Source organism: Xiphophorus couchianus, chromosome 23 (assembly GCF_001444195.1).
Source record: "Xiphophorus couchianus chromosome 23, X_couchianus-1.0, whole genome shotgun sequence".
Classification (NCBI taxonomy): domain Eukaryota; kingdom Metazoa; phylum Chordata; class Actinopteri; order Cyprinodontiformes; family Poeciliidae; genus Xiphophorus; species Xiphophorus couchianus.
This window is the reverse complement of record NC_040250.1, coordinates 24238422-24261158: the sequence shown is the minus strand read 5'-3', so window position 1 is coordinate 24261158 and position 22737 is coordinate 24238422. Positions and strand designations below refer to the sequence as shown.

The window sequence follows — 22737 nt, the reverse complement described above, 5'->3', positions numbered from 1 at the left end:
CCTGAGAGCGTGTGAACATGAAACTTTTTTTTTTTTTATGTTTGGAACTGAGTCAAATTAGCTGAGTTTTTTTCCTTTTTGTTTTGTGTTAATTAGATTTTAAAATATCTATGCCTTTTGGCGTGCCGTGGTGGCGTAGGGGTTAGCGCGACCCATGTTTGGAGGCCTTGAGTCCTCAACGCAGCCGTCTCAGGTTCCACTCCCGGACCCGGTGACATTTGCCGCATGTCTTCCCCCTTTCCTGTCAGCCTACTTCCAAAAAAAATAAGGGATACTAGGGCCCACAAAACGACCCCCTGGCGGGGTACAAAAAAAATAAAATAAAAAAAAATCTATGCCTTTTAAAGCTGCAACCCAGAGAGGAACATTTCTGGGTCCACCTATTAAAACATTTCTGAAAAACTATTTTTAGGATCAGACTGTAATGAGAAGCCACAGGATTTCCCAGTTCAAAGAAAATACAGCAAAATGTGCTACAACTCACAGTTTGAGAAGAATTTCACCTAAAAAAAAAAAAAACATTTGAGAAACAATGGTTGTTTTTTTTCTGCTCTTCTAATTCAGAGGTTTACATTCAATCATCGTGACCATGAACACTGCAAAAACACAAAGTCTTACCAAGTATTTTTTGGTCTAGTTTCCAGTGGAAATATGTTACTACAGTTGAAATAAGACTAAACTAACTTACAGGTAGCTTTTCAGCAAGATATGGTATCTTATTTTAAGTCAATAATTCCTTGATTAATCCCAAATTGTGGAACAAGTTACATTGTTTGTGTACATTTTGTATGTCGGTATGGGATTTTTAAAACTTTTTATTTTTCTATGTATTTCAGTTTTAATGTAAAGCACTTATTCTCTAGTGATTTTTGAAATGTGCTGTAGAAATAAAGTTGATTGACTGATTAATATCAATTAACTTTAAAAAAGAACTGGTTTTATTGCAGATTATTTTACCTATAAAGAGATATTTTCCCCATGTCCAAATCCAGATGCACTTCTTGTCATTGGTGTCAGTTAGCTCAATCCTTGTCTCATCTTAGCATTAAGTAAAGTCAAATGTATTTATATTGCACTTTATTAACAGTACCTAACTGCACCATGGTGTTGCACGAGTTTATCAAACACAAATAGCCAATGGAAAACCTCCATTCTCAGAGATGTGTATGTCAGCCATGATGTATTATTATGACAATTTGTGGAGAATAAATTACATGTAATATAATGTAATAGTTATAATATGTAAAACATATGCACCCGTTTTTTGATTTTCTTCTTTGCTCTTCAATTTAGTCTGAAAAAAAATATACTTTAAATTAATCAACAAAGCCCCAAAATTAATATGACATCCACGTCCATGGGAAACACAAAAACCATCATCATCATCATCAAAAAAAAAAAATTATCTGGACTCACATTTCATTTAGTGAATCCCATCTGATGCCACGTTGGTGGCTGAAAGCTCGACTCCAAAAAAAGATAAAGTAGTACACTGATGCATTGTTACAAGCACAGCCCTGACCAAATGCATTCCAGTAAAAATGGTCAAAATTCAGCAGAAAGAACTAACTAAAAAAACAAACACACAAAAACCAAATATTCATCATATCTGTTACGGTTGCAGGACTGTTTTTTAATGTTTCAGTTATGAGATAATATATCATCTCTCTGTCACCACATTTCCCAAAGTAAACATATTTTTTGTCACTGTACAGAAACCCAACACCAAGCATGATTTTGTGTTCGTTTGCTCGTACGCGCTGGCCTCAAAGTGCTCTTTACATCTGGAGCCTGAACTCTGCAGATGAACCCAGATCAGCTGTTTGTCCCGCAGGAACTCCGGAGATGAGACTTTCTGGCTCATCTGATTGGCTGGCAGCTGTGTGTCACACACACACACACGCACACACACGCATACAGTTATAAGAATGTTTTTTTTTGTCGCTTTAGTATATAGACCTCTGACACAAGAACACATCGTAAGTTGATGGAAGGGGAGACAACAGTCAACAGTGATCCTTGCGTGCTCTGCAAAAGACGAATGCAGCTCCAGCAGGAGTTTTTTCTGAGAGAAGAGACAGTTAACCTTTTATTTATTTTTATTTTTATTTTATTCATAGCCTCTTTAAATAAATAACATTACTCTGCAGAAGCTTCAGATGCTAAAAGCTGAGTGCACATGCTTTCAAAAGTAACGTCATGAATAATTTTTGTTGTCACATCGTATCATACAAAGGCCTTCTGAGGTCCACTAACACTTTTTGAAGACTGACAGGTTGCTGCAGCAACCCTCTTTAAGTTAGCTCGGCTGTTTCTGTCTCTTTAAGTGACATAACGCTTATGTTATTTGTATAACTTCTTCTGGTATTTATTTATTTATTTTTCCAAATGCAGTCTCTTAGAGAGAGGAGACATGGACGACCATTTTGTTATCTTGTAACCTTCAACCTCATTGTCAACCACTGCTGGTCGGCTGTTGATTTGCAAACTCCACCAGCTTTCGTCTGTCTGTCAACAGTGGTGGACTTACTGTATTTGACCCCACGTGACATGGCTGCCATTGTAATGAACATGTGGCTCATGCTTTCTATCATTTCAGAACGGAAACGAGTGCAAATTTTGAAATATAAAACTTTTATTTACAACAGTTTCAAAGAGCTGCTTGCAGGCTTTTTTTAAGCCTTGGGAATTTCTAATATGGTGAACTATCAGCTGTCTGCATAGGATTGTGTCTATTTGGCATCGGATTTCCATTTTTATTGGATGCAATGTTGCCAGGCATTAGGTGGCATGAGATTCTGATTGTGTAACTGGAAGACCTCTCAGGTCTTCCGGTTCAGGTCTGCTCTGCATCCCCAGAACCAGAACCAAACGAGGAGAAGCAGCTTTCAGCATCTATGCACCACAAATTTGGAACAAACTTCCAGAAAACTGTAAAACAGCTGAAACACTGACTTCTTTAAATCTCGACTAAAAACCCACCTGTTTAGAATTGTATTTGAAATGTAATCAATTACAAATTTATGGATGGAACTTGACTTAATGCTTTGTTTTGATTATTGATTCTATGTTGCATTGTGATTCTGTGTTTGTAATGATGTAAAGCACTTTGAAATGTCTTGCTGCTGAAATGTGCTATACAAATAAAATTTGATTGATTGATAATGACCCTGAATTCAATAGTAGGGTTTAATTTTAGCGTATTATAGTATAGTAATGTACTTTTATTGCAGGAAATAGGGAGTTATTTCTTCAGGTGTTATGTATTAAACATAGATCTATAGCATGTATTTACAGAGTAAAAATCTATGGCAAATTCTTACTAATTTAAAAGTTTTTCAATAACCACAATAACCATGCCTGTTGTGTAGAATACTGTTCTGCTTTTTACACCTTAACTCAAGTACCATAGGTTTTTATTAGCTGTTTCATTAGTTTGGCTTTCTACTTTGCCTGGATGTTAAATAGTCATGCTAGCTTTAGCTTAACAGTTGTAGTTCTAAAAAGATCCTTACCTTACTTAGAACGATGACTGTTTTTTTGCAATTACCCCCCAGATGTTACTGACTTTTTCATGACAAGACCAAAAGGGAAGTTATACGAGTCATCTTTAAAATAAAAAAGAAAAAAAAGTCATCTTTCAGCTGGCTAGCAGTGTGTAGCAACAGAATAAGGGAGGGCAGTTCTGCTGCAGTCATTGCGCCATGCTCCATACTGCGGAAGAAAAGCCAATCGATCAATACTTTGCTGGAATTTTTTGCTTGTTTGGCAGCTGTAGCATTTTAAAACCTTGGTGTAGGCTTAATGCTTTTAACCGGCCCAATCAGGTTGCAGTCAGGAGAAAAGTTTGGTTGTAGGCACCTTGGAGCCTTCCAACAAGACAGCGGTCTGACACATCAGGCTAAATTGTAAAGTGGATGGTTTTGGTGATAAAGAGTGATTCCTAACTCTAATTGTAGGAATTTTGGGAAGAGTAAAAGTCTAGAGTAATGCCACAGAGGTATTCGAACTATAAAAAGTTGAAATATCTCCGCAGTAGCTCCTCCCACCGCAGCAGTGCTAGCTCCAGCTCCACAGGAAGGGAGAGATACTCACGTAGTGGCCCTAAGTTAAAGCCGTAATTTTCAGCTATAAAACTAAAACAGATGATTCTGTAACAAGAACTACACTTTATTACATTTATAGAGTCGCTGCAAAATTCATTGGAAGCTGAAACTGAATCAAACTTCTGTATTCGAAGGTTTTTGAGGTGAGAGGTACAGCTCGAAGTACAAACAAATGTATTTATGTAACCCCTAAATACTTCTACTACTACTATACCTTGAGTGTTCTAGCTTTGGTTTTCATCTGTGATTGTATTTTGATTATTTCTTTATTTTTTCAGTTCAGCCTAGATCTTATCGGTTCATTTCATTCTCCCTGAGATTCAACCTGTCCCAATGTCGTTTCTCCTCCTATGCTTTTGTAAGTTTCATTATCGATGATTTTATTTTTGTGATTAAATACCTATATATGCCCTAGTCCCTTTCAAACTCAAAACGTGACACGTCTCTGAATAGCAAATTTCCTTGTTCTATCACTACTTGTTTTTCCACACCACAAGCTTTAAGATTTAAATCTATTACAGTAAAAGGTATTAGAAAATCTAAGCGGAAGACTATTTTAAATTGATATTACTGTTCAGATTTCTTCCCAGTGTGAGCTGAATTTCACCAAGTGATGCCATTTGTCACAGATTCTGTTCATAACCTTTGAGAACAGAATTTCTAGGTGCAGCGAAGGTGTTGAGGGGATCCATCTTGCTTTTGCTCAGGAAGACCTCTGCTTTTTGCAGATGATGTAGTCCAATTGGTTTCATCAGACAGCTGTGGCTCGCAGTTGAGTGTGAAGCGGCCGAGATAAGAATCAGCATCTCCAAGTCTGAATCCATGGTCTTGATTGATCCGGAAAAGGGTGTAGTGCCTTTTTTGGGTTTGGGGACAGTGTTCTGCCCCAAGCGGAGGAGTTTAAGGATCTTCTCGGGGTCTTGTTCATGAATGAGAGAAAAATGGATGCTCCTACCCATATGACCAAAACAATGACATCAGGGATACAAGCTGCTAAAATGAGTCTCCTCTTGGTGTGGGCTCCATCTTAGAGACGGGGTGAGAAGCTCAATTATCCCAGAGGGCCTTGTTGTACAGCCTCTGCTCCTCCTCTCCGACAGGAGTCAGTTGAAGTGGCTCAGGATCTGGTTAGGATGCCTCCTGGATGACTCCCTGGTGAGCTGTTCCACACATGAGACCCAAAGGAAGACCCAGGACACACTGGAGGGACAATGTTTCTCGGTTTGTCCCAGAGGACCCAAGTGGCCAAGGCGAAGGAAGTCTGGGCCTCTCTGCTTAAGCTTCTGCCTCCATGACCTGACCGTGCATCAAGCGGAAGATGACATCAGGGATACAAGTGGCCTACATGAGTCTCCTCTTGGTGCAGAAGATGATGGATGGATGGATTACCGGAAAATAATTCAGCCAGCTTGACATGTATTTACTTTCCATTGGAAATCACTAACATTTATACCAAACATGCATCCATTCAGATATTTATGGTCTTTTACCATTGAGAAGAGAACCCTATAGAGATCCAAAGGCATTCTCAAAACAAAATGGTTTTTTCCTATGAAACATTCCTGAACCCTCTTGAGAGAGAGGTTTCCCAAAAGTATCCTGATCAGATCCCAGAACGACTTCCTTTTCCAAATCTTGGTTCGATCCCTTCCTTCAAGCCAGTTTGCACAGGAGACCAATGTGGGAACCACGGCCTCAGACAGGACACCCCCCTTAGCCATGAACGTGCTACAACCCGCTTGAGGTGGTGATACTGCAGATGGGTTACATTTTTACTTCCAAATAAAAACAATTTACTTCAGGAAGTTTGGAACACAAGTTCAAATATTTTCAAAAAATCCCCATCACCTGATTGTAGTGCTACATATGGCTGCATGGAAACCAGCCGACACATGCGCCCACTTGATTTCACAGCAGCACTAGAGCAGGCTTATGTGTAAACTTGGCATCCCTACAGCTCTCCGTGGGGCAACCTTGTACCGTTTTTGTCTGCAGCAGACGCTAACAATGGGGAAAACAGGGTTTTTTCCATTGGGAATGCATTCCGTTAAATACATTTCACTCGTTCCGCTACAGTTCAGAGCCTTTTTACGAATGTGTTAGATTTAAAATTGCTCTGCCACTGTAGCAAGACTGCTTCTTCTGAATGTCTCTTGATTCAACAGAGGGCTTACATTTGGTCTCTCGCGTTCCCCTGGTGAGACGCCTTGTGCTCTTGATATTTCTTTTAATTGTGCCAAGCGTCTGTGTGTGTGCGTGGCTGTGTATGGTGGGTGTATTAAGGTGGTAGCACACGCTCTGCTCCCTGTCAGCTTTGCTTCCCTCGGGCATCAGTGTTTTCCCTTGCAGCTTCCCCGGGCTTTAACGACAGTAACAACAGCAGTTGCAATCGTTTTGGGACGGGTGGCTGGGGATGGGTGGTTGTGTTTGATGTGTGTGTTTGTGGAGGGATGAGCTACTCGTGTAGCCGCTATGCTCCAAGTGTGCATGGATTTATGTCCCTTTGTGTGTGTTTCGCTCTGTCTTTGCTCATTTTGGAGAAGGCTTGTTCATTAGGTCTATGGGGAGATGTGCTTTCTGCTGACTTTGTTAGGTTCTGAGCCAGAAGCTCTCACTGATCCATAGTGTCCCACACACACACACACACACACACACACCCACACCCACACACACACCCACCCACACACACACACACACACACACACACACCCACACCCACACACACACAGCTGTCTGCAGAGGAAGCTCCTACTGCATATTAGTATAAAAAATATGGATTCCACATATAACGTCCCACAACTTTCACATTCATTTAAAATCATATGGGCCACTCTGCAGATTGCAACTCGTTTTCTTTAATGTGGCCTGTAGTATTTTAAGAAATTACAGATTAGAGAAAAGGCCTACATATTTTCCTTGAATATTTCTCTATTCAAGGAAACGATACTATGTATTTTTTTATGGGGATTTTATACCTTTAAATAAAATTCAGTGCAAACAACTGCCTTCAGACGCCAGTAACTCTGTAAATAGAGGCATCCTGTTTGTTACTGAATCACAGCGTAAATATAGTTTATAAAAAATACTGTGTGTGTCAGACGTTTGTCAGAGAGCATCAGTGGACAAACAGCAACCTGAAAACGGCATGAATGCAACAGTTAAAGTTGACAAGAGTAGTGACTCTGGAGGAGCTGCAAAGATGAACGACTCAGGTTGGAAAATCTGTTGACAGGACAACTATTGTTAGACTCTACGGGAAGAAGAAAGCCTGCGCTGGAAGAGACCATAAAAACTCATCACTGATGGAGTTTATGGGTAGGAGGGACTAAATATACACACAACTGAATGATGTGAATCAAAATATCTTCATGGGTTTGCTGGCCCAGTCAAAGTCTACATCTAAAACCAGTGGGAAGACTTGAATAATGACAATAATTTTATTTAAAAAGGGGATAATGTACACCTCAAACATAAATGTCACCATTTGTTGTACTGTTTATAGCATAAGCTAATTAGCTAAATAGCAATAGAAGTCCCTAGATAATTTCCAAAAATGAATATATGATGTAATAATGAAGATATACAATGCAATACTACAAATTTGATGTTCACAGATGATGTTAAACCAATATGACCATATTTGACCTACTCTGCAAAGCAAATGGGCAAAAATACATGTTTCTAGATTAGGGTTGGGCATTTATTGTGATAAATTTCATATCATGATAAGAATTTTGATTTATCATTGCAAAGCTAAATTTGAATTAATCATGTTTGAAAAACTCCAAGCTGTCCCAGGGTTTCCCCTGGTATATTACAAGGCTGAAGGGCCACCAGGCTTTACTTGTGCCCCCACCAGTCTTAACATTGCTTATTTATTTAAGTTTTTTTTTTTTTTTTTAAATGTTTGCATTTTTTTAGACTTTATATTTGGTGTTCAAGTATTAATCTTCCAATCGTCCGATAACACATAATTATCAAGTGATATTTTCAAGTTTCCTGTCAACTTTAAACATTTTTTAACTCAAAAACATGATGGGCTGTTGGATGAATGACCGCCCTGGCGCCCAACCACCAGGCTTAGCAAGTTTTGTAGGGGGAAACCTTGTGTCTGTATCGTTGGGATTATTATTTTTTTTACCATTTCCTCCGCTGTTTGCTCAATAAGAGTATCGATAAATATCAATACAAATTAAATGATTATTATAAGCAGGGACTGTGTGTAGCTTAGTGATGCAAACTATGTGACTGGTGTCCTGAAGGACATTACAAATAAGAATGGATTTTAAGAACAGGATTTGTACCATATAGTCACAGCCATATAGTTACCTAAAAAAGAAGTAATAAACAGGGTTTTTTTATTGTCATTTTTATTGTTATCACAACAGTAACACAAAATACCGTGATACAACTTATCACACACCCCTTCTCCAGATATGTCACATTAGCAGTGAAGTACCCCAGAAAAATGCTGTAGGTTCCAAAAGGTGAGAAAATGTGAAACATTTCATGCATTTTAGAGGGGTGCGGTTTCATCCAAAATGTACTTATATATATATATTTTTTTGCATTAAACATAAATAAAATGTAGATCTTGCCTTGCTCGCTTGGATGTAAAAAGCAGTAGTGCAACAACGACTGTTATTTTGCCTGTACGTATATTTGCTCATAATCAGATATGGACACAACAGATGTTTCGTTCAGCTTTTTTTTTTTCCTCGCTGATCGTTATTGGACGCCAGCAAAGCATTGCAGAGACATCTGCCTTCAGGCTGGTGTTCATCTGTGGCTGCAATTAATTAAATGTTGTTTGGTGCGGACAACAACCACTCCCATACTTCAATACAGATCGCCTCTTGTTGGACTGCTTATGCTCCAATATGACAGTTATCTCTGAAGGCATTTTCACAAATGACATTTCCTTATCATATTCTTCCCCTCTCGGTCCCAGAGCAGACAGCCCGCTGAGCCACTCATCAGACCGAACGTTTTTGTTATTTTCTGCCAACAGCTTACCCCACAGATGCCCAACCAGAATCTCCTAATGCGAATCTGTGTGTTCCCTCCTCTCAGGTCTGGATGACTGCCTCCAGCAGTACGTGAAGAGCTTTGAGCGGGAGCAGATAGGAGGAGAGCAGCTGCTGCACATCACCCACCAGGAGCTGGAAGAGCTCGGCGTCACCAGAATAGGACACCAGGAGCTTATACTGGAAGCTGTGGACCTCCTCTGTGCCTTGGTCAGTCCCCGTACTGGGTTGTTTTAACCCGGGGGTGTCAAGCTCATTTTTGTTTTGGGCCAAATTAAAGTCATGAATGCTGTTAAAGGGTTGGTTGTGCCAGAATGTATTCATAAAACCTGCTCACCAAGTCTTAAAATATCCATGAATTCTTAAAATTAAATAATATTATTGAACATCTTTTCAGTCCCTCCGGGATTTCGTATTTGTGGTGCTAATTTGGAAATATTTGCAATACTTGCACTTATTTATGATGGTTAATGCGACTTTTTATTACTCGCTGTACAGATCATGGACTATAATCTGACATCAATTATAGTCCATGATCTATGATCCGTGAACTGCTGCTGACGCAGCAGTTCAGTACAAACACAGTTTTTGGTCATTTTTGAGAAAAATCTGCAATAAACTCCCAATTATTAGCGCAAAAAAGTGCAGGGATTTGTTGATGTTGCTTGAATTTACACAATCATTCTAAAAAAAACTGCAGGGACTGATTGATATAAGCGTTCAGCTGAGATGTCTTACACACACAGAGAGAATGCTAACTTTGTTTGCTGCGAGTGTGCGAGATGAGTTTACAGCGACGTTTCTGGACTGTGTAGTACAGAATTTGACCTCTTAGGGTGTCCGTTATCACTGGGCAGAGTACTGTCACTTTAAGAAGGTTCCTAATTGTAAATTCTGGACTTGTGCATTTCTGTTGCTTTGCTTTTTGACCCAAGTGTGAATGTGAGAATGCGTGGCTGTGGGTATGCATGTTAGGGCCATTACAGACCATATGGACTGGCTAACTCAGAGCTAGCTTTTCACTCTTAGAAAAAGCAGTTTGTGTGTTTCTGGCTCTAGAATCAACTAATTTACTATGATGGTACCTGCGTAACCAAGTGTTTTTGGTCTAGTTGCTAGGGCAAATATCCTAGTACACATAAATTAAAACTAAGATAACTTATAAGTAGCTTTTTGGAAAAATAGGAGCCAGTGGAGCAAGTACTTCTCAGTAATATTAAAGAAATATTGACTTAAAACAAACTCCTATGTCTTTCTGAAAAGTTACTTGATACTTGATTTTGTGATATATTTTTTTTCTGCAGTGTGGGGGTTGTTGATTAATTTCCTACCGGTTCCTTCAGGAAGTCACGATGTTGCAATTGTAACAATGAATGCAAATTCAGCCATCATTCGCAAATTTTGCGCAGACTTGCAATTTTGATCAATCTTTGCAGCTTTTCCACAAATCTGACCAATCACCATAAGGTTTTCTGTGTTTGATTCTTTTCTCATCAATACCTACACCTCATGAAGTTTGAGCTTAAAAAAAAAATTATGGCAAAAATAAACCTAAATTGCAACTTTGACTGAAACGCGTTAAAAAAGTTGAGGCAAAACCAGTAATCTTAAGCCGCAGCAATCACAGAAGAACATGTCAGCATCCTGGAGGGACTGTCTTATGGTCCTTTAAGTAAACTGTCTTTGATTCTTTGGTCATATTGACAATGTTTTCCACTTACACTGTGGGCTGAACATGATCTTGCTATAGTTTTGATAACCCAGCGTACTGGGTCAGGTTTTTAACCCAAGAAATGGGTTGACTGATTTAAAAATATATTTTTGTCATAAATAAATGTGTCCATTGTTTCTAATTTCCCCATAACTCATAAGTAGGACTACTACTGTAAGTAAGTCATATATGGGCGAAAGTGAACGGTTTTTATTTTCAGTTAACATTTCCACTAAACATATTCAATTTGTAGAAATGTAAGCATCATAATAAAATAAATAATCAACATACTGCATACAATTTAAAGATTTTTGTCCCCCTCTTTGGTTAAAATTCCATAACTTTAAAGATAATTCTGAAACACATGAACAAAAAACATGCCCTCACGTTGTTTTGGTTTTTTTACTTCTTCCACATTTTGTTGCTTTATATTTTGCTGATGTCATCTTGTCACATAACCAGTTGCCTGTGGAAAATTCTAATCGATGGAAAATGTTAGAAGATGGATAACATAATAGTTTCATGAAGAACATTAGTTTAAAAACAATGAGCTAACTGGAAAGCTGGCATGGCCGCTGTAGCACTGCAAGAGCAACAAAAAAACAAATATTTCTAGAAGTACAGATGAAGCCAGAGGCTTTTGTAATGCAATATTCCTTAATTATGTTAGCTGCTAGCTGGCCAAGTGCCTCATTGATTGGTCTGCTGAGTACTGCTCAGTTACATCTACTGTGTGTTTCTGCAACACACTGGTTAATCTTTGATCACAATAACCAGTTTTTCCACTTTTAAATTGGTACTATTGTCTGGTCTCATCCTTTTTGATTCATTGTTTTGTGCAGAATCTACTGCATGCATTTTTGTCAAAATGTGTGGATAGAATTTGCGAAGACATTTAAAAAAAAACAAAAAAAAAACAAGACAGTATCATGAAAACACAGCTTTATATCTACTTTCTGGAGCATCAGTTATTGAAACTGTCTTAAAAAAAAAATAGCAAAGCAAACTAGAAAATTCCTGAAGAAATTTAACCGGGCCCTGCCAAAGTGTGCCCGTCGGTTTGGACCCAGCGTTCTGATGCTAGAAATTAGCATCAGAACGCTGATGCTAATTTTATTTTTATTACGCTGATGCTAATATTATTGCACCGCCTATGGCGCCATAGGCGGTGCAATAATATTAGCAACCTGAGGGGGATATTGAGGCTTTTATTTTGAAAAAAAAACAAACATAAGCTTCATATTAAATGACCACACTAATTAAAATGTCTAACAGTGTTTGGGTTAAATCCGTTATTTACTGGCCAAAACAGCCAGCAGCTCTAAATGGCAGCTCAGCCCTCTGTTTTAACTGAGTGTTAGTTAGAACTACAGTGATGCGTATTTGTAGTCCTCTCATCTAATCTCATCTAAAAATTGTCAAGGCTTTTATCTTTGAAATTTTTGTTAAGCTTAATTTCAAAGGGCCAAACTAATCCCATGTATAACAGTCATTGGATTGAATCAGTTATATAATGCTCAAAAGAGCAATTACCTGATCTAAAAATATTCAAGGCTTTTATTTTGAAATTTTCAGTATGCTTCATTTTAAAGTTCCAAACTAATCCCATGTGTAACAGTTACTGAGTTAAATCAGTTATATACAGCCCATAGCAGGAAGTAGTTGTAAAGGCCAGTTCAGTCCTGATCTGTTTCAACTGAGTCTTCCACTATAGATAGAACTACAGTGATGCGTATTTGTAGTCCTAACCACCAGCCAATAACCTCCTGAGTTCCGTTGCTATGGTAAATAATTCTCTCTGCCAACTGTCAGCTGAGTGAGACATGCAGGGGGAGACAATTCTCTGTTTGAGCCAGCCAGTTTGACACAAAAAAAGCATTCGGAACAACTCCTTCCCGTTCGGGAACCGTAATACATATTCGAAAAGCGTTTGAAGCGTATGAGAGGGCTGTTTGTCGTCTCCGATAGTCCCGCGACTCATATCTCTATCTCACTCACAGTATTAACGGTGATAAGAGAAAGAAATGGTGTGCCCAGATCTGAAAGTTTTGAGAAATATATGGAAATACATGGGAGAGAGCCTGAGAGAGCGACAGAAAATCCTGTCGCATGACTTTGCTCTGAAGCACCGTGACAGAAAACCGTACGGCCTAGAGAAATTTCGAAAACATTTTACCGGAGCAGACAGTTTGATACCAATTGGGCGATATTTGTGGGCGTGACGGCGATTTCAAAATTATTTTGGGGTCAAAAATTCTCTTCATTTCTCGCTCTAAAGGAGCGGCAGTTGGTGTCAGTTACGCTCTGCGTTTCGGCAGTTGGAAATTTGGATCGTTTTTCGCTTTTTACGTCGCCATCGTAAGTCCGATTCCCAATAAAAGTAATAGCTCCCTTCTCAGCATCGAGCCGCACGTTTTGATACCACTTTTGTGGGGGTGCAGGCAGCGGTACGAGCCGCAGTAACGGTGAAAAATAAATAAAGAGACATTCTATTGGGTGTAGAATAATAGGTGCCTGCCATGCAATGCATGGAGGCAGTTACAGGGTAGTAGGGGAAAAGTGGTAACGTCTATAATAAATGTTTGAAACTGATGAGAACTGATTTCCGGTACATGTAACAGAGTAACTTTAACACTTCCTATCAAAAGATAACACAACACGTCAGGATACCACCGTAATCCTTAATAAGGTTGGGTTGGGGAGTGGATCGAGGTTTAGATCCATGTAGCAAACTCTCTATAACGGCTGTTTTACGACCGTTATCGCTAAAAACCGTAATTATGAAACAAAATCTTTTTCCCTTGAACGTCTAAGCACGTCTAGCATGTAATTACGAAATTAGCACCGAATGAACTTGTAAATGTACATTTTAGCGGGGACAGTTTCCACCAGCTTCACACTACTAACCTGTAAACAAGAATAGTTTAGCGAACGAAGAACGACCGCCATCTTTTTCCCCAAACTGTGTCTGAGGCGTGAGGGGGAAAGGGGCGGGGCTCCTCACTCTAGGTCTCCTGGTGAAACGCTGTCTATAATTTGGTTCTTTTTTTTTCTTTTTTTAATTTCACGTGGTATTTTGGTCAATTTCACTCTAAAAAAAAACATATATAATGCATCGTAATACTAATAATTTATGTGGTGGCTTATACCCTTAAATCTTCTTGACTATATAAACAAATGATTATTACAATCTCCCACTTTATGGTGAATCACATTAGCAGGGCGCACCATTGAACACAGATTTGTCTTTTTTGTGTGTGTTTAGGGTCTTAACTGTGTTTTGTGGGTGTTTTTATTCATGGTGTTGTAAGACAAGACAGCAGTAGCTATCCAAAGAAGACCTACCTGTGGGTTCAGGATTTATTTTTACTGTTTTGTTTTTTGTTTTCTTGAGTTTCCTTTTGGTAGTCTTCCCCTGCAGGTATGGAGGAGGTGGCGTGCCGGCCGCTGGACAGCAGGAAGCAGTGAGAAAACTGTAAAAACCAAAATGACTAAAGCTTATTATTAAATCACTTTAATCAAGTCAATCTAGAACACATTAAAAACACGGCATCACACAAACCAGTCAAACTTGGTGTAGTAGATCTGGTGCAGCCCTACCAGATAAAAGCAATATCAAAAAACAACTACATACAATTCAATCTGATTAAAAGAGACAAATGTATGTGGAACAACCACACGCCCAGGTAACGCTGCCACCGTTTTTATAATGCGGCCTTGTACAAAAACACCACATCAGGACAAACTTATTTAAGAGGATCAATTTAAAACCGTTTTCCTCCAAACCTGCCACAGCCAGCAAACACACACCTGGTCACACACACAGGAAATTGACACTTGGCCACCACCCTCCCAGCTTCCCTTTTATGGAGGCTCAGGCTGTGGAGGGAGCGCCACCTAATGGTGCCACCTGTTACACACAGTAAGCCTCCCAGGAATATGGTGGGAAGTGAGCTGGCTTTGCTGTTGCCTGGCAACATAGCATACATGACATTATTCCACTAATGTAATTGGATGATGTCAAAGTGTTATGGTGTCATAAGGGACATAATGATCTGTCCCTTATGACATCATAAGGAACAGATGCCTTGAATATCCAGCGTCTGAATCAAACTTGCAGAAGTCAAGCAGCAGCTCGGACGTTGGTTTTTCCACAGTGGATTTAACATTGAATTTTTTTCATAACTTTTCTGATACATCGATCGAACAGTCAACATGTCGCCAGTTAAAACTCATATGTTAGACGAAGAGGAAGTTAGACAATTGACTAGAGATGAATTGGTCATCGTGGTCCTGGATTGGTTACACAGGATTAAAGACATAGGTGCAATGCTGAGAAGGGAGGATGAACTGGAAAAACTGTTGGGAATAGCTCAGGAACAAATTGAGCATCTAAATAAAAATAATGATTCGCTCACTCAAGAGCTAAAGGAGTCTAACCGACAAAACAGGAACCTGAAAGATAAGACAATCCCAAAGTTACAACGAGAGATCGAGAACCATATTTCCCACAGGAATCAGTTGAGGTCTGACAATGATAGCTACCAAAAGAAAGTCAAAGAGTTGCAAACGTCTTTAACAAAACTCAAGAGGGAATCAAGACAGGAGGTTGATAATATTTCGAAAGGAATAGACGCAGTGGAGTCTCGTTGCACAGCGGACCAAAAGACGATTGAGAGGCATCAAGATGAAGTGCAGAGACTGGAGTTTGAGCTGTTCCAGAAAATGAACGATATCGGCATTTTGAAGAAGGAGGTTACACACCACAAAGACAGATCCACACGTCTTGAGGGCAAAATAGAGCATCTGGAAAAGCAGTTGGACAAAGCAGCGGAAGAAAAGAAAGCTCTTTTGAAGAAATTTTCAAAACCTCCAGCAGAAAAAGTGATAATAAAACCTGATCAACAGCTTTTAGCTCAGCTGACATTATGTGGACCAGCATTTATGGAGGAAAAACTGAGACGCAGGAGATTAGTAAACCATATGATGAAGAAAGAACATGAGATGAATGAACTCCTGAAGGAACAGGCAGAGAACCAGTCTGAGCTCTTAGCCTTACGACAACACAAAGCTTTACATCAACAGCAAGAAGACAGGAATGAGAAAAAAAGGTTTGAATCTGATATGAGAAAGATGAAGGACGAAATTAAAGCGTTAAATGGTGAAATACAGGCACTATCAGAAAACAGGGATCAGGATCAAGATTATATTAAAAAACTCACAGAACAAGTGAATCAGTGTAAGAACAAGTACTACAGGGAGAAGAAGAATCACGAGGATTTGCAGATTGAATACAAGGATTTGAAGGAATCCATTAAGAGCAAAGAGGCAAAGGTAGAAGATTATATTGTTGTGGAAACACCTAAAAGTGAAAGCATAGTTGAAAATCAAACTGATAAACAAGAAAAATTTCTACCACCTATTGACCAAAAGTGTGCGCGTTATCGAAGAACTTTGCCTCTGGGTGAAGGCAGGCTAGTGCCAGATTTTAAAGATGACAAGCTGGTAACACAGGGAAAGTTCAATCAGAGAAAGCCAGCGCCCCCTAGCACAAGGAAGCCTGAAATCTCAGCATTCACACCGGCACGCAGGAAGCGTATTGTCCAGGAAACTGAGAGGAGAGAAGGTAGCGGGCAACCAGGCGGAGTGACCCGATGAGAACAGTAAAGTTCCCTCATTAAGAGGTTAAAGGCAGCTGATCTGGGAACTCCTGGACCAAGAGGCTGAGGAGAAGGAATCAGTTCCTCCTTACTTATAGGCTGCTACCCCTGTGATCCGAAGCAGATGGAGAAGCAAAAGAAGATGGATGGATGGACGGACAGACGGACGGACGGATGGATGGATGGATGGATGGATGGACGGTTCCAATCATTAACTAATGATTTTCGCCTAGACTTTTATTTATTCTTGCAATTTGGCCAAAACCATAATTTTCTGATTTAATCTAATCAACTTTAGATTAACTCCTTAATAAATAACTTGTACTAACCTGTACAAAACTAAATGCAAAGGTTTTCTCCGGGTGCTCCGGTTTGTCCTACCTTCTGGAAAAAAGTGATTAGGTTAATTGGTGCCTTTTAAATTGACCTTTGTCTCTCGTTCACTAACTGCTGGAGACATTCTTTAAATGGACACACTCTTTAAAGTAAATGCATAGGTTTTCTCCGGTTTTTCCTACCTTCGGGAAAAAAAGTGATTAGGTTCATTGGTCTCTTAATTTGACCTCTGTGTCTCACTCACTGACTGTTAGAGATACAAAGAATATGAACGTATCTAGTTCAGATTCTTAATGCGTTTCTTTTTAGCACACACTCCTTACATGGCCTCATAAAATGGCTTCCAGTCCTAATGTTTCTATATTTTCTGTTTTCTTAGTGGTCTTAATTTTGAACAGGTCATAGAATATGATCAGTCTCTCTAAGCTGGAGTGTCTTCCTGTTAAAAGGGAGTTGTTCCTCTCTACTTGACTGCTCAGGATGAGGGACGGTAACAACTATCAATTGGATAATTGGATAATTGGATGAATGGATTGATGATTGATGATTGGATGCAAAGTTTTTCTCTTGGTGCCCCGATTATTTTGACTATTCAGGAAAAGAAGTTTTTAGGCTAAGGGTGTAACTTTGTGTTGCAAGTTGGTGGGAATGAAGGGGGGTTAGAGTGCTGATGCACCCACAGTCACTGGACGACCTTTTCTTTTCTAGTGCTAAGAATAAAGAGAAAACTTACATGAGAATGCCAGACAGGCTTATTCAATAAATTAAGATATGATGTGTCTTTAATATAGCAAATAATAAAGACGCAAAACCTTTTTTGGGTCTGGTTGGGGCAGTTAACTCTTTATTTAGTTATTATTGGATTCTATAAAATGTGGCTTAAAGCTGAGATGCTGACGTTTGGATATGTAAAATATATTTTATCTCTGCTAATAAATCTACAGTTTGGTTGCTGTCAGTTCTAGAAACAAGAGAGAAAAAAGCCAGTTTCTCTTTATAATGGCCCATAATTTAATTTTACTTAGTAGGAGCCATGGTTTAAAATTGAACAAACTTTGGCTCTTTATGCTTTATGAAATATTTCATCCTATTTGATGATTGCTGTGAATATTGCCACGTTCTATGAACAAATGATGCAATTTGTCCCGGGGAAAAATGTAGAAAAACAGGTCGTTATGTTATTTTTTATGTCAATCTGTCAGCTTCATACGCAGACTCGTTGCCATAGCAACCAATAAACAGTTTTCGAAAAAAAGTTTTCGAAAAAAAAAACAACCTGAAATAAATATATAAATAATATTTATATATATAAATATTATATATATATATATACTTATTATATTTATATATATATATATATAAAATTAATATGAATAAATATATAAATAATATTTATACATATTATTTATAATATGTATAAATATTATATGTTTATATACTTAATATGTAATATTTTAGCTGCCTGAAATAACCTGTTCCCCCTCTGCTCTTTAGAGGGGGAACAGATTAATTCAGGAAGCTGAAATGTTTGGCTCCCCCCTCTTAACTTTGTCAAATAAAAAGCAAATGTCTCCAGATATACAGGATTTAGTGTTGATGAGAGGAATAATCACAGTTAAAGCGTTTGTGAAAAAAATAATTAGCTCCCATTGCCTCTTTTTTCCCACCGTCCACATTTCTGTTGGAGTTTCTCTCTGACTTTCTTCTGGAGAGTCTGTTCCAAAGCGACTTCATCCTGCTGCTCTTACTTGTTCAGTGCTCCCTAAAACTGGGTTCAGACTCTGGTTGCCTCGACAAACATGGTAAACTATTTGCTCTGTGCGAAAAGTGGGCGTTTCCAGACTCTTCCTTCATCCTCCTACAAAATACATAAATGAAACCTGAACTGCTGATTGCATTAGCAGTGTTGTAGCGTTATTTCAAATGACAAAAAATAGGACAGAAATATAAAAAAAGATCAGTTTCATTTGTGTTAGCTCTTCATGACGATAATATTTCATAAAGACCGGGGGGGAAAAAGCCTTGAATTACATGATGACGGTTTTTCTGGGGGTCCAGATGGGAAGTGTGAGGAATTCACTCCTCTACATGTTCACATTATTTGACTGTATCTAAGAATATCAAATATATTTTGAATTTAAGTGAAGATATGACATAATACAATATATAATATACAATAAAATACAACTAGAAAATTCCTGAAGAAATTTAACCAGGGCCTGCCAAAGTTTGCCCGTCGGTTTGGGCCCGGCGTTCTGATGCTAGAAATTAGCATCGATGCTAAAGAACGCTGCAATGTAATCAATAGCATGTGAAGAATCACAAGAATGTTAAGTAAGGTGGACTTGCACCATTCAGTATGATTTAAAATTTTGTCAAGGCTTTTATTTTGAAATTTTTGTTAAACTTCATTTCAAAAGGCCAAACTAAATCCATGTATAACAGTCATTGCATAAAATCAGTTATATAATGCTCAAAAGAGCAATAATGTCGTGTACAAATTGTCAAGGCTTTTATTTTAAAATTTTTGTTAAGCTTCATTTGAAAGGGCCAAACTAATCCCATGTATAACAGTCATTGGATAAAATCAGTTATATAATGCTCAACAGAGCAATTACCTGATTTAAAAATATTCAAGGCTTTTATTTTGAAATTATTATTATGCTTCATTTTAAAGTTCCAAACTAATCCCATGTGTAACAGTTACTGAGTTAAATCAGTTATATACAGCCCATAGCAGCAATTAGTTCTAAAGGCCAGTTCAGTCCTGATCTGCTTCAACTGAGGGTTCCACTATAGTTAGAACTACAGTGATGCGTATTTGTAGTCCTAATCAGCAGCCAATAGCCTCTTGAGTTCCGTTGCTATGGTAAATAATTCTCTCTGCCAACTGTCAGCTGTGAGTCAGACATGCTGGGGCAGACAATTCTCTGTTTGAGCCAGCCAGTTTCACCCAAAAAAAGCATTGGGAACAACTCCTTTCCGTTCGGGAACCGTAATACATATTTAAAAACCGTTTGAAGCGTATGAGAGGGCAATGTGTCTTCTGCTATATTCCCGAGATTCATGTCTCTGCCTCACTCACAGCATTAACAGCGATGAGAGAAAGAAATGTTGTGCCCAGATCTGAAATGTTTGAGAAATATATGGGAGAGCCTCAGAAAATCCTGTCGCATGACTTTGCTCTGAAGCACCGTGACAGAAAACCGTACGGTCTAGATAAATTTCGAAAACATTTTACCGGAGCAGACATGCGTATCAATGTCAGGACCGATTTTGATACCAATCGTGCGATATTTGTGGGCGTGATGGCGATTTCAAAATTATTTTGGGGTGAAAAATTCTCTTCATTTATCACTCTAGCGGAGCTGCAATCACCAAGACTCTCACTCTAATTTTAGGAAAAATGAGAAACTTTGGGTCGCTTAGAGACAAATTGTGGACAAACCGTAACTGGTATCGACGAGCCATCTTCACTTTCGAAGAAATCACAGACGTATCTACAAAATTAAATTTGAATGGCATTTCTACGTGAATTCGTGACGACACAGAAAATCCTCAAAAATAGGGTATTTGTAGGATTTTTCCCATTGACTTATAATTGGGTTTTTTTCGTAGTTTTTTACGAATTATGTCGCCACGTTAACCCCGAATCCCACCAAAAGTAATAGCTCCAATGGCGTGAATTTTCTGCATGTTTTGATACCTCATTAAATAAAAAAGATTAAAGAAACACTTTTCTTGGGAGAATAGTAATAGGTTCCTGCCATTGCTTTGCATGGCAGGCCCCAATAAATAAATAACAGTCCTCCGTGACCCGAGTCTTGCTTTGCTCGCACTGCCTCGGTCACTGCTGACTGCATGTGCAGTGGCCCTGCTCAGGATTAGCGAATTAGGGGGAATTAGGTGCTACTCTCCCAGAATGGGTGAAAGGAGGGAGTGGAGGAGAGGTGAGAGGGAAAGAGAGAGGGAGAATATGTAGAAAGAGCAAGCAGGATGCACCTTATCTCTCAGGCACACACGGCTGGATTAGTAGGAGCCTCTTCTCATTCAAATCTTCCAGCATGGGACTGAGTGTCCCAGAGTACCAATCACTATACGGCCTAAGAATGGACACACTCAGACCCTCATCTACACACACACACCCACGCACACACACACTTACGGATGAGAATTTGAAAAGCAGAGTCTCTGAGATGATTCTTAATGTTGTGCAGGTTCTCACCTAACAAGAACTAAAAGTTAACAACTTTTAGTTGTCAGCTAGTCATGCTCTTAGTGCGACGTTGAATTTGCGATTCAATTCATGACTAAATTCGTTCACATTTATTTTTAAGATTTTGTCCCGGGTCAAAGTTGATCCTGATGTCTTTTAAGCACAATGCTTACTTGACAAGAGCCACAAAACTAACATGATGCTACAAAAAAACCCAAAACATGGCTTATATGATATTTATAAATCCTGACATATCCCATGTAAGATTGGCTTTATGGTTAGAGGATCATAAACTTCTTTCTATACTTAGATTTCAGAGAAACAAAAGGTATTTTAGTAATAAAGACTTAAAAACAAAAGTCTATTTCTAGTGTGGAATTTGTCTCGATATTGAAAGAAAGAAGAGAGAAAATAGCTTGATAAATTTTTAAATCTATTTTTGCTCATCCTGTCTGTGCTGGCATCAACCGACAAAAGGCTTCAGATAAACAAACCAGAAAAATGTTGTTTAAATTATTTTTTTTAGAGTGTTTCACAGAGGATTTGAGACGTCATCCTTGTGTTCATCTCTGACAAACATACTTTGTAGTCATCCGGCTGTTTGACTCACACATCAGTCACACTATCATTCTTTTACAGAACGGTTTTCTGGCAGCTTCCTTAAACTGGGTTATTTTTAAAAACGAATCCAAACCACTGTGTTGTGATTAGCTTGCTGCTTGATTCAATATAGAAAAATGCACTGTGCAAATTTAAAATTCAGCATACCGCAAAAAAGAAGAAAAAACAAAAACAAACACCGGGCCTATTCACGTATTAGACGCAAATTAATCCCTCATGCAGACTGAATATGTAGTTATGTTTGTGTATCTGAAGGAACAATGATTATAAGACAGACAGTAGGGCACGTACAATTTGTTTATTGCGACATGAGCCATGGCAGAGGAATCGGAATAAAGAAGAGGCCGCTCTATACACGGTTGCTGTGGCAACCACACTGACATGAGGAGGGACGGTAGGGCCGCTGTGGGTGTCGGTGGTAATAATGGCGTCATCCTGTAACGGTATTGATTTGCACGCACGTGCATGCAGCCTTTTAAACGACTTCTCTCGGTATCAGCAGCACGCGCGCACTCATTCATTCAGACGGCCCGCGCGCCCTGGAGGCAGACAGACTCACGCGGATTTTCTTTTTTTTTTTTTTTTTTTTAGATCACGTCATGACGTGACAGCCTAATTACAGCAGTGCAAACATGTGCGCTCCGAGTGTGTGGCATGCGTCTCGGTTCGCGCAGGATGCAGAAAATCACGCGGAGCGCGGTGGAAGTCTGACCCAGTTTGAGAGAGACGCATCGCTGGGTGCTCTCCGTTTTTCCTCCCTCCTTTCCTCCAGTCGTCATGCCTTTTGGTTCCGCAGTTGCCTAATTAGTGTGAACGCCGTAAGGCTGCGTCGTTAGTCCTGTCTTTTGGTATCGACATCTTCCACAGTTGATGAAATATTCAGCCTTTTGTGGGGCCCCATTGACATGACCGGAACATCCCACAATTTCTGAAAAGTTCTGCTGAAAATGTTTGCGCTCGTTCACAGCCAACTACTGTCAGCTGGAAACGCCATTCAAACTTTAGAATGACGTCATATCCTTAAGCTACTTCGGTTTATTTCAGCTTTTTAAAATAAATA

The 22737-nt window shown here is 39.0% G+C and overlaps 1 protein-coding gene and 1 long non-coding RNA gene across 4 annotated transcripts in view; one reads left to right on the top strand and one right to left on the bottom strand.

The window, feature by feature from the left end:
• LOC114139042 (connector enhancer of kinase suppressor of ras 2) overlaps positions 1-22737 on the top strand; it is an 86087-nt gene that overhangs the window by 11053 nt on the left and 52297 nt on the right. For all 3 annotated transcript variants that reach the window (XM_028008659.1, XM_028008660.1, XM_028008661.1), the window contains exon 2: positions 9180-9343. In XM_028008659.1, the coding sequence (XP_027864460.1) occupies positions 9180-9343 (164 nt within the window). The remainder of the gene's footprint in view (positions 1-9179; positions 9344-22737) is intronic.
• On the bottom strand, positions 14200-14797 carry LOC114139045 (uncharacterized). Its single transcript, XR_003594372.1, has 2 exons — positions 14655-14797; positions 14200-14317 (listed from the first exon to the last, which is right to left on the bottom strand). It is a non-coding gene; the product is annotated as an uncharacterized LOC114139045 (long non-coding RNA).